Source organism: Eumetopias jubatus, unplaced genomic scaffold, assembly GCF_037043125.1.
Source record: "Eumetopias jubatus isolate StellerSeaLion01/CBP00866 unplaced genomic scaffold, mEumJub1_p1.0 scaffold_10, whole genome shotgun sequence".
NCBI classification, from domain to species: domain Eukaryota; kingdom Metazoa; phylum Chordata; class Mammalia; order Carnivora; family Otariidae; genus Eumetopias; species Eumetopias jubatus.
Window position 1 is genome coordinate 85,582,568 of NW_028274816.1, and position 11,272 is coordinate 85,593,839.

Consider the following 11,272-nt stretch of genomic DNA (forward strand, 5'->3'; position numbering starts at 1 on the left):
CCCCGGAGGTGCCCGAGCCAATGGCTCACCGCGACAGGCCGGGGGGCGGGGAAGACGGCAGCCGCGTGCCCAACCCGAGGCCCGGGAGGTGGTTGGGGAGTGAATTTTCTGGAAGGCGACTTTAAAGGCGCCGGGCCAGAGCGAAGGGCGTTTGGGTGCCGCCGCCGCCGCCACCGCCTCCACCGCCGCAGCCGCTGCCCGGGCCGGGGAGGGGGTGCGTTGGAAGCAGGAAGCGAGGCGCGCCGAGGTCGTCGCGGGAGCAGCTGGTGACCCCCGGAGGATGAACCACAAGAGCAAGAAGCGGATCCGCGAGGCCAAGCGGAGTGCGCGGCCGGAGCTCAAGGACTCGCTGGACTGGACCCGTCACAACTACTACGAGAGCTTCTCGCTGAACCCTGCGGCCGTGGCGGTGAGTGGGCCGGGGTCGCGGGCTGGGGCCGGGCATGGGCACCTCCGGGCTCATGCGCACCTCCCCCAGCGCCCAGCGCGGCACCTCTGAGTTCCGATGGGCTCCCTCGCACCCCGCGGAGGTCCGGGTCATCGGGGCCCGGGTTTCGGGGCGGGCCCCCTTCCTCCCGCGCCGCAGCTGCCGCCTGCCCGGCTGCCTGGAGGCTGACGCCTTTGGCGATATCCACAAGAAGGACTGTCGCCCCTTGACCCCTTTGGGCTCTGGGGCCCCCGGGGACTTGACTGTGGAGGCCCCTGAGTGGGAGATGCGAAGCCCCCTTACCCTGGTGGGGCGGAGCAGGGTGCGACGTGTCCGTCCACACGCAGGTCCTTGTCCCTCTACCCACCCCCCCAAAAGATAAGCCAGAACGAGAATCTGGCTCCTTAGGTATGTCGTTGCTAATTGGTCCTGGGGGACGCCTTTTGCTGCCGCTGGACTTTTTTTTTTTTTTTAATTAACTGGATAGGTCTTTTCTGATTTTTTCAGGATAACGTGGAAAGGGCAGACGCATTACAGCTGTCTGTGGAAGAATTTGTGGAGCGATATGAAAGACCGTACAAGCCCGTGGTTCTGCTGAATGCCCAAGAGGGTTGGTCTGCGCAGGAGAAATGGACCCTGGAGCGCCTAAAAAGGAAGTACCGGAACCAGAAGTTCAAGTGTGGTGAGGATAACGACGGCTACTCCGTGAAGATGAAGATGAAATACTACATCGAGTACATGGAGAGCACTCGGGACGACAGCCCCCTTTACATCTTTGACAGCAGCTATGGAGAGCACCCCAAAAGAAGGAAACTTTTGGAAGACTACAAGGTGCCCAAGTTTTTCACTGATGATCTCTTCCAGTATGCCGGGGAGAAACGCAGGCCCCCTTACAGGTAAAGTATCTGGCGGTGAAGCCCTTACAGTCTAACGTAGGACAGTATGTGTCACCTGAGCTCAGTTGGCTAACCTTTTTCCATAACAGTGAGTGGTTCTCCTTAATTGTACATGGAATTTACTTAGGGGGTTACTGCTGCCTGCCCAGGTCCTATGGCCACAGACTGGTTTTACTGGTCTGGGTTGCCACCTGGGCATCAGGATTTCTGAAGGCACCCCAGGTGACTCAAACATGCAACCAAAGTTAAACCACTGATCTTTAAAGGAAGTGTTAATAGTTAAAGCCCAGTAGTAGTAAGCCACATCAGTGATTTTTTTTTTCTTCTTTCTGTTACGGAGTATTCCAGGCGTGGCTCATGCAGCGTTTCTGCGTAGCAGGATTTATGTAGTTTCTGAAATAAAGAACATAACGTATAAGATTAAAAACTCACTATTTGGTGGCGTGTGTATACAGTTAAACTACCTTTCATATCTTGGACTTTTCCATCCTTTAGGTGGTTTGTGATGGGGCCACCACGCTCTGGAACTGGAATTCACATCGACCCTCTGGGAACCAGTGCCTGGAATGCCTTAGTTCAGGGCCACAAGCGCTGGTGCCTTTTTCCTACCAGCACACCCAGGGAACTCATCAAGGTGACCCGTGAAGAAGGAGGGAACCAGCAAGATGAAGCTATTACCTGGTTTAGTATCATTCATCCCCGGACACAGCTTCCCACCTGGCCACCTGAATTCAAACCCCTGGAAATCTTACAAAAACCAGGAGAGACTGTTTTTGTACCAGGTATAGATGAACTAAGAGAAAGTACATTCTTTGATTTCAGTTATTTGTCATTTCGGAGCACAGGTGTATATAGAAGGAATCAAAGAAACCTGTCTGCATGCTGACTCTAAACGAACTGACTGCTTCCCACCTTAGACAGTGATGTGCAGCTGTGTGGTCAAGTGCTTAGGGGGCTGTTATCCACACCTCGTGTAAGCTAAATACGTAGTGCCTTTTGATAAACTTTCTGTATGTAAAGATTCTCTTCATTTTTATGCCTAGTAGTTATCTGGTGTCTCTGTGGGCATACTGTAACTTGTGTATATTCCCGTAAGTTGGGTTTTTAATACAGTGTAGCATTGGCCGGGTTGAGCCAGGATATAGGAACTTGGGGCTGAGAGGAAGGATGTCCCGTACCTGATAGGCTAAGTGTTGAGAGTGAGGGCATTTAATATTGAAGATAGGTGTTCTCCTCCTAGGAGCTGAAGAACTTGCTGCCTTTACGGTTTTGATCACAGTTTTGGATTAACAAGAGTCAACATACTTTTTCTGTAAAATGCAAAGAGTAAATGTTTCAAGCACTGTGGGCCAGACAGGGTTTGTTCCAACTGCTCAACTCTGCCTATGGAGCAGGAAAACAGCCACAGACGATCCGAAAATGAACGGACATGGCTGTGCTCCAGTAGAACTTTCCACAAATAGGTTGGGATTCCTGGATCAGGAGGAGCATTGACCAGTCTTGATCTCATGTCTCCGAGCCTCTACCTGTCTTATCTGTAGATGGGTAGATAGGAACTCTCTATTCGTGAAGCTTACGTTATTTGTGATTGTGCAGAACCAAACCCTATTTAACTGTTTATTTTTTGGATTTCAGGAGGCTGGTGGCATGTTGTGCTTAATCTTGACACCACCATTGCCATCACCCAGAATTTTGCCAGCAGCACCAACTTCCCTGTTGTATGGCACAAGACGGTAAGAGGGAGACCAAAGTTATCGAGGAAATGGTATAGGTGAGAGACATTTTTTTTCTTATTTTTGTCTTGTTCCGATTCCTACCCCAGAGGTGAAATGGAAAGAGTCCACTGCTGCAGTAACGTGTGCTGATCTTAGGCCTGGGAGAGCTGGGGCTGCAAATCCGCACGGGCAGAGGAGAGTGGGTCCAAGGTCAGGGCTAGTTCTCAGGATGCTTGCCAGCCTCCAGGTGACAGGGTAAGACTCTGCATGTTTGATCAGTCAGTCAAAACATGGTCATAATTGGGATTGATTCTCATTTTCCGTTTGTTTTGTTTTATTTTCTGTTTTTGTTGTTTTCCCCCCCAAAGCTAGCACTAGCAAAGGAAGCCATTTTGTTTGGGTTTTATTTTGGTTCTTTCTTTTTCTTACTGAGAAGCATTATTCCCCTTTGAACTTATTACCTTCAGTTCTTGTGAGTGAGGTGACTGCCCTGGAGACTTAGCTCCTCTGTTTATCCACAGAACAGATACAGCACGGGCAGCGGCAGTGCAAGCCACCCCCAGCCACCCCGTGCCACTGTGTCCCAACCCTGACCTGGAGGGACCAGCTCTCGGGGTAAGAGAGGGATCCTGGCTTGGTCAGTGCTCAGCCTCCCTGCTGAGAGGGCCAGCAAGGGTGGTGGCTTTGTTCTCCCCGGACTCACGGGCACCTGAGGCCCACTTACTCCATCCCATAGGCCACTGTGTGCTGTGATTTGGTCATCTTAAAGGCCTTACCACACAGCTGGTCTTTTGTCCCTGGTTAGAGTGGATGCCAGATCAGGTCCCTAAGGGGAGGGCTGCTGCCTCTGAAAGTCCAGTTCAGTTCTATCTTCAAGTGAGGGGAACCCTTTCTGTTGCTTGACACTTCTTATTTCTTGCAAACCTAATTGTTGCTACTCGTACAAATAGAATTTAACCAAGCCCAACTGCGGTCACTCAGTGCTGTGTTGTGGAAAGGAAGGGTTTAAAAAAAAATCAGCTAGGAATGGTTCAGGAAAAAACACAAGGAAGAGAGACTCTTTCTCCCAGGTGGGGAAAAAAAAAAAAAGACTAACTCGGGGCAACTTTGCCTCACAGGTCGGCAGTACGGCTGGCTCCTTTGCGAAGGTCATAGTAACTTGCGTGCAGCTAGGTTGCCTTTCAGAAAAGCCTGAGCAGCATGGTAGGGCTTTTGTTCCCAGCCTGTGGATCCGTGTGTCCTCACCACTGTCCACCCATTCTGAGCCAAGGCACGTGACATTCCCAGGTGCTTCTGAGAGAGACAGGCCTCAGCTTTGAGTCCGGGTGATTGTGTGCAGGTGTTGCTGCCGGTCCCAGCGCTGGGAACGATGTTTCTTGTCTCTCAGGATCTTGAAGCAAGAGCACCCCGAGTTGGCGGTCCTGGCTGACTCCGTTGACCTTCAGGAGTCCACAGGGATTGCCTCGGACAGCTCCAGTGACTCCTCCAGCTCCTCCAGCTCCAGCTCATCTGACTCGGACTCGGAGGTGAGGCCTTGCTCCCTCCCCAGGCTCTTGGGGCAGGTCACCCCGGAAACACCAGATGTGACTCTCCCCTCTCCGGTCCGGGAGGGAGAGAGATGAGAACATGGTCCACTTTGTTCCAAGAACTACACCTGCCACCATTCCTGCTGGGTGGTGAATTTTGCCCATGTTACAGCCTTGCACGTGTGTGGGGGGCGTGGGTGCATGCACATGTCGTTGCAGTAACTTCGAGAGGTAAAAGGAGTATTTGGGGATTTTGTTAAGTGAACGGCCGAGGATCACACAGCTCATGATGGGGTTTTAGACTTAGAGCATTGTCACCTCAAAGCCCGTGTTGAGAATTGGCCCTGTGGCTGTAAATTGTAAGCCTGGAAACTCGGCAAATTCAGTGGTTTGTTAGAAGCTAACGTCATTTTGGGGAAGAGGAACCCGGGCACTCAACAGATGAAATTTCTGTCTTAGCGCTTTGCATAATCTGGGGATTTGGTGTTTTGCAGGGGGCAAGGGCGGGGGAGTGGCGTGAGTGTTAAGTGCCATACTTCTGTGCTTCCCTCCTCGGGGTCTGCGTGGACGCAGTGAAATGGCATAATGCAATCTTAGAATCTGACCGTAAAATATTCTTAGAGCGTGTGTCCCGATTTCGAACAAATAACCCTCCCGTTGGAGAACACTGGAGGGGCAGCCAGCATGTGAGGGAAGTTGCAGTGTTTGGGAGGCAGAAACAACGGAGGGAGACGGCCATTCAGACTGTGTTGGGGCACGGCGGCAAATGGCTGCTTCACTTCTGGGAGAGTGCGGATGACATTTGTGCCGTCTCTTGAGGTCGGACGTTTATTTACAGACAGAATGGGTTGCATCTCGTTGAGTTCCTGTTTTTTTTCCTCCCCCGTCCAGTGTGAGTCTGGGTCTGAAGGTGATGGGACGATGCACCGCCGGAAGAAGCGGAGAACGTGCAGCATGATGGGAAATGGGGACACCACCTCCCAGGACGACTGTGTGAGCAAAGAGCGCAGCTCCTCCAGGTGACCACGCACGGCTGTTGTCTCTGTAGGAGGACATGCCCGCGGCGAGGGGCAGGGCCCTGGGGAGGGCAGCCTTTTGGATCTGCAGACAAGGGGAGGGCCGGAGGAAGCCAGAGAGCGAGGACGCCCTTGGAATAGGAGTCCGTTCACTTAGCATTTGCTACAGTAGCTTTTTGCTCCGCTACCAGTGCAAAGTAACGTGGCTCATTTTATGCATAAAGGCAAGAATCTGTGTGGATGGTGCCAAGGAAACCCGTAACGTTATTTAATAAAAACTAAATTCATTTTATATCCTTGCAATTTTTATCCTTTGAGAATACCAGAACCTCCCCTTGTTGCTCTTCTTGTGGTGTTGTGGGAAAGCAGTCACCCCACTGCTGTGGGCCCTCAATGGGGAAGAGATGGTTACAGCAGTCGGGGGCAGCCCAAGAGAAGGTCCCCGGTGTCTCCCGAGAGCCTCAAGGCCAGCCTCCTGCTTTTCCCCCCACTTGCCATTGTTGCTTTGAGCACTCACACCAAGTGAGACATCTGCGAAGAACTCCGGTTTTCTATAAGGTCTTCATCACGTCTCCCACATTTGTTTGTTTGTTTGTTTGTCTGAACCAGATTGGGTCTAAATAAGTTAAAACTTAAAATCAGAGTCAGTAGGGTAATCTCTTTGCCAGCGTGTGCCCTCGTGGTGGACACGGAATGGGCTTTCAGTGAGCTTTGGAGCCAGACTCTTCTCACGAGCGAGTCGCGGTGTGTCTGGCGGCGGCAGTAAGTGGGGAGCTTTCGGGGAGCTTTCAGGGAGGGAGGTCAGTACAGAAGCTCGGAGGACTCTAAGCGTCTGAGGGCCTGGCCTGCTGCGGGTGATGTTGCTGTTGTGTTCTTTGTATCTCTGAGTTAGCCGGGTGTTTTCTTAACACACGTTAGGAAAGCGTAGGACCCACAAGCCTTGTTGTCTTTTTTCCTCTTTCTATTCAGTCAGACTGGAATTCCAGGAGAAGTTCAGGTGTCCTAGTGACATGAATTTATGGGACTAGACTATGTGTTTCTCAACCAAGTCATCCTCTTCATAGCCATTGTTAGATTTCTCTTCTTGCTTTTCTAAGGTGTTTCTGTTGCTGGAGACTCCCACCTTCCAGTGATTTGTGACTTTATAATTTGTCAGAAAAAGTTCTAGGGACAGCCCTGCCCTGAATTGCATGTGGGGTCCTGGGGTTCTGCTTAACATTTCCTTCCAGCTTTGTACCAGGTGTGCTGTCTACATGCTGATTACAGGCAGTTGTACTTTCCTTGGCAGGATTAGGGACACTTGTGGAGGCCGGGCTCACCCCTGAGCAAATAAAGACACTCTCCCTGAGGTGGCTCCTGTGTACGCTGTTGGCGGCCACCTGACTCAGTTTTCACGTCTTCTGCTCCCACCTTCTCCTTTGTCTTCTTTGAATTTGGATAACCTTCTCTGGTCCAAGCTTCTGTCTTCGGTCAAATGCTGTTTTTACTGCTTACTAAGAATAGATGGTCAAGAGGTTTCGAAGCTCAGCAAGCTCAGTGACACCCGAAACAACGAATGCTGGCGTGCTGTTGGGTAAGGAGCTCTGTGCTGTCACCTCTAAGCCACGCTGCTCGACCTCGAGGCCGCAGGGCTGGGATCCCTTGCGTGTCTCGCTGCGTCTGATACCTCAGCGACATTGGTGAGGAACCTCTGCTGTCCGAGAGCCAGCTGCGCACAAGCAGGCCCTGAGGGGTGAGTGGACTCGGATTTGTGTCTGAGCCAATTACACGTAAAACGTGCTGCGCACACGCCACCTTCCTTTGTGTCACCGTTTCTCCAAAGCCGCACTCCGTGGTCGTGACCCAGCCAACGCGGGCAGCGCCGCTCACCACTGGTCTTGGACGAGTTACCTTCCCTCCACCATCAGAGAGGCTCTTAAATTCCAGCAGTGTTTTCGTGTGGTGTATTTTGGGGGCGGGATGACATGTCAGGGCTTTTGTTTAGGAACGGAATGAGAAAGGTGTTCAATGTGTTCTTATCGCAGAATTCAAGTTGTGAATAGGGCCCACTTCTAACAGATGTGGCCTCTTCCTACCATGTGATCCATAAGGCAGAAGCTCTCACTCTGTAAGAGACATCATGAGTAGTGTCCCTGTTTGTTTGACCAGCAGACATTAGGTGCGTGGCTTGTGCTGCACGTCTGGAATAAATCCATATATGGTGCTTCTAGTCTTTGGGATCTGTTTAGGCTTCTCAGTAACTCTGGTCTGAATCCTTGGGGATTGACCAGCAGGTTCCATCTTTTGCCCTCTCAGTTCACCTGCTTGCCTTAATCTGTCCCTAAATTCAGCTAAATTTAAATAAAAGTAAGAGGGGCTTGTCAAGGATGTGCCCAGTGAAAAGCACTGAGCAGCGTGCCCCATTCTGGGCGGGGGTGTAGGTAAGGGCATGAGCAGCCAGAGGGCAGCAGGAGTTCCCGGGGAGCAGATGGCCTGGAATTATATGGTGTTGCCTCCCCAGATCCTCCCTGAACATGGGTATAATCTGGGGAATCCAGGGCTCCTCTGTGCAAAGGTTATATTTTTAATAGACTGATGATGATGATCATTTCTTGACACTGGGTCGGTCATGTGGCTTTCCTCTAGGAGGCTGGTCCCCTACTTTGTCTTGGTCAGTTTTCTGCATTCTCAAATGCCGATCCAAAAACGTGGCCGGATTGGATGGAGAACGTCCACCATGTTCCTCGGCGTTGGCGCCTGTCACCTGTCCCTCAGTGCCGCTCCCCTTCCCCACCAGGCCGCCCGGGCTCAGGCAGCCCTGCTTCCATTCCAGAACGTGTCGTCTCTTTGTGTTCACACCTGAATGGGGTTCTTGTCTCCTTTTTAAAATGTTCTTGCCATCTTCCAAAACGCTTTTTTTCTTTACCCCAGTATTGCTGCCGGGCTCACACCTTCCTCTCCAATTCATATCAACTTCCCTCTAAACTTGAGTTTAAAGAAAAAACAAACAAAACCAAAAGGCTGTTTGCCGCCAGGGGGCAGGATAGGGACACTTTTGCAGTGGCTGGGATGACAGGGTAGAAATTTGAATGGGAGAGATTAGCCTTCCCAAGAGGCCAAAGATGATTCCTGTTTGACAAACAATATTCAGAAATAAGGGATCCAGCCCACCTGACAGGCCCGCAGTCACCTCACCGGAAAGCATTTGGATCACAGTTTACATGCTGCTGTTGGGCTTTTGCCACCCCATGAGTGAGTGACCATGGGACAGTCTTTTGTTTTAGGCATGCCAGAGATTCAACACCTCCCACCCTGCCCCTGTTACTGTTGCTGCGGGCCAGCCAAGCACACCATTACGGAAATAAAGTAGGGATGAGGTGGGGAAACTGTGAGAAGGGAGTGCAGTGGTGGCTGGGTGCTTGGGACAAGGTAGGAAGTGGGGACCAGGGGCCGTCTGTTCTAAAGTTAACCCTTTACCCCATCTGCTCTGAGCTCCTTCTCTGAGTGGTGTCAACAATAGTATGGGCAAGGACATGACCTGAAACTTCTCCAACTGAAGACCAACAAGCTGGGTCCTGGAAGAAGGGCTCTTGGACCAGTAACTACTGATAGGGAGGAGCAGGGTGGAGGAAGATAGCGTGGGGCTCTGGGGCTTTGGAGTGAGCACCAAAGACTTTACCATCAGCCTGAAGTGTATCCAGTGCTGCACACAGACAGGTGTCTCTGGGGTCAGTAGTGCTGGGATATTCAGGGTGACACCTTTTGAGGGGAGAGCCACCAAACACAGGGATGTTCACATTTGGCTTAGGCTTGCAGGTGCGCATTTATGAACCATCCAAGCGTTCAGCTTGTGTTTTGAGTGCCAGGCACTGTTCTGAGTGCTGGAGATGCAGCAGTGCCGAGCCCAGGTCCCTCTCCTCGTGGAGCTGAAAGACTGAGCATGCCATGCACGGTTCCCAAGGGTCACTCGTCAGGGTAGGTGGAGTCAAGCACATCCATTTCCATGACCAGAAAAGCAGGGTCACACCTTACTAAATTCGAGTCCATGAGATCTTCATAAAAGAGCATAAATAACATCATAGCTGGGTTTTTAGTATTCAGTTTCTCTCTAAATTAGCTAAAGATATTTAAGGATCGGCAAGAAAGTTGCTGGTATAAATGCTTTATGAACTTTAATTAGAGGTTCAGCCTGGGTATGATTTAGGACTTTAGACAAGAGTGTGGGACAGAACAGGAGTTTTGTGGTAAATGTTGTAAAAAGTGCTTCCTAGGACATAGGCGTGTACGTGCACAGCTGTAGGTTCCTTGAATTGTGTGTAGCGTTTCCACAAATAAGTTGTTTGTCATGTGTGTGCTGGGTACTGCTGATGGTTCCCTGTGTAGTCTGGTTTCTCCTCACACTCCCCTGCCCCTCCTTGCCTTCTGTCAATATGTTCCACTGATGTTATATTATATACAGCAAAACTAGATGACCCTCGTGCCCCGGCCCCCTCGGGTGGGGGCTCTCGATTTCCATCTCATCTTAGTTCAAAAACTTGAGCTGTCTAGCCCCCACTGAATGTCCCATGAAAACTGGCCTGGTCTGCTGTCTCCAAGGTGACTGGACAGGGCAGAAGAACTGGGACCGTGCAGAGTCCTTGTTCCTCCTGCCGCTGACACAGAGACACCCAGCAGCCTGCTCCGTCTGCTTTCGTCTCGCCATGGGCTCCGCCACGGGATGCCTGTGGCTCCGCCGTTTGATGGGTGTTTTTAACTTTCACTTGGATGAAACTTGTTTATCATTTTAAATAAAGCAACTTGATTTAGAGTTGGGTTTTTTGCATTGTTTTATTCTTGTTTCTTCTCGTTATTCATCCGTTACTCATCCGATATTCATCCAGTATCCAATAGTGGATACAGAATGTAGCTAAGTTTGCGCAGTGGGCCCCCTTAAATGTATACTTTCAAACAAGGAAGGAAGGGGACAAAAAAGAAGGCCCACTTTGGCTGAAAGTCCCCCCAGGGGTCAAAAGCCAGTAGCTGAGATAGGAGCCCCATTCCACATTTTATAGTTAACAGGGCATTTTTCACCAACCACCACTGAAATTCCTTTTGCTGGTACCCCTTACTATTATGGGAAGTAACAGGACTAAGCCCCCCCTCTTCCTGGAAGCCTGCTGGTCATAACTGGAGCTCAGGAAGAAGCCTGAGCACATATTTGTGTCTTCCATGTAAACAGTACTCCATCTAGCTTCTTGGCTTGCACCAGATACCAGCTCAGGCACTGTAATATTTCCAAAAAAGCAATGAATGTATCCTAAGCAAAAACTGGCACCCTGTTTTTTCACCTGGTGTCTGACAGATGTTGCCCTGTGTTTATTGCAAGTGGTAAAGACAATTTTTTTTGGTTACAGCATATCTATCTCAAACAAGCACAACAGAAGGAAGGGTCTGGAGAAACAAAAACAGTGGACTTCCCTTCATTCTACCCTCCCATACACTTGAGAATTACTCCAAGAGGAAAAGTCAGCAGGGGAGCAGAGTTACTCTAAGGCAACTGGAGCTGAATTCCAGAAAGCAGCCTTTGGGGGGCAGCCACGTTACAATGAGGCTTGTGTTGAAGGCTGCTGGGTCTCAGGCCGGAAGGGGTATTCACCGGCCAGGAACTGGAAGTGTTCCCCGAAAATGCTGTGGACGGGTCTGGAAGTGGTCGAGAGTGAGCGGAGTTAACGTT

General features: G+C 50.8%; 1 protein-coding gene across 4 annotated transcripts; it reads left to right on the forward strand.

Moving 5' to 3' along the window:
• Nucleotides 1-4: 4 nt before the first annotated feature.
• Nucleotides 5-10,366, forward strand: JMJD6 (jumonji domain containing 6, arginine demethylase and lysine hydroxylase). Of its 4 annotated transcripts, XM_088028131.1 has the most exons (8): nucleotides 170-409; nucleotides 935-1,323; nucleotides 1,819-2,105; nucleotides 2,959-3,056; nucleotides 3,565-3,653; nucleotides 4,426-4,564; nucleotides 5,456-5,583; nucleotides 6,869-10,366. In XM_088028131.1, exons 1-8 carry the CDS (start codon nucleotides 281-283, stop codon nucleotides 6,903-6,905), a joined length of 1,296 nt encoding a protein of 431 aa, XP_087884257.1. In that variant the 5' UTR covers nucleotides 170-280; the 3' UTR covers nucleotides 6,906-10,366. The 4 variants fall into 4 exon arrangements, with proteins under 4 accessions (XP_087884256.1, XP_087884257.1, XP_027968340.1 ...); XM_028112539.2 differs by lacking the exon at nucleotides 3,565-3,653 and having other exon boundaries at nucleotides 2,959-3,094; XM_088028130.1 differs by lacking the exons at nucleotides 3,565-3,653; nucleotides 6,869-10,366 and having other exon boundaries at nucleotides 5-409; nucleotides 2,959-3,094; nucleotides 5,456-5,872.
• The last annotated feature ends 906 nt before the right edge of the window (nucleotides 10,367-11,272 follow it).

Coding starts and splice junctions, on each gene's coding strand:
- JMJD6 (XM_088028131.1), top strand. CDS start 281: ATGAACCACAAGAGCAAGAAGCGGATCCGCGAGGCCAAGCGGAGTGCG. Junction 410..934: donor TGAACCCTGCGGCCGTGGCG/GTGAGTGGGCCG, acceptor TGATTTTTTCAG/GATAACGTGGAAAGGGCAGA. Junction 2,106..2,958: donor AGAGACTGTTTTTGTACCAG/GTATAGATGAAC, acceptor TTTGGATTTCAG/GAGGCTGGTGGCATGTTGTG.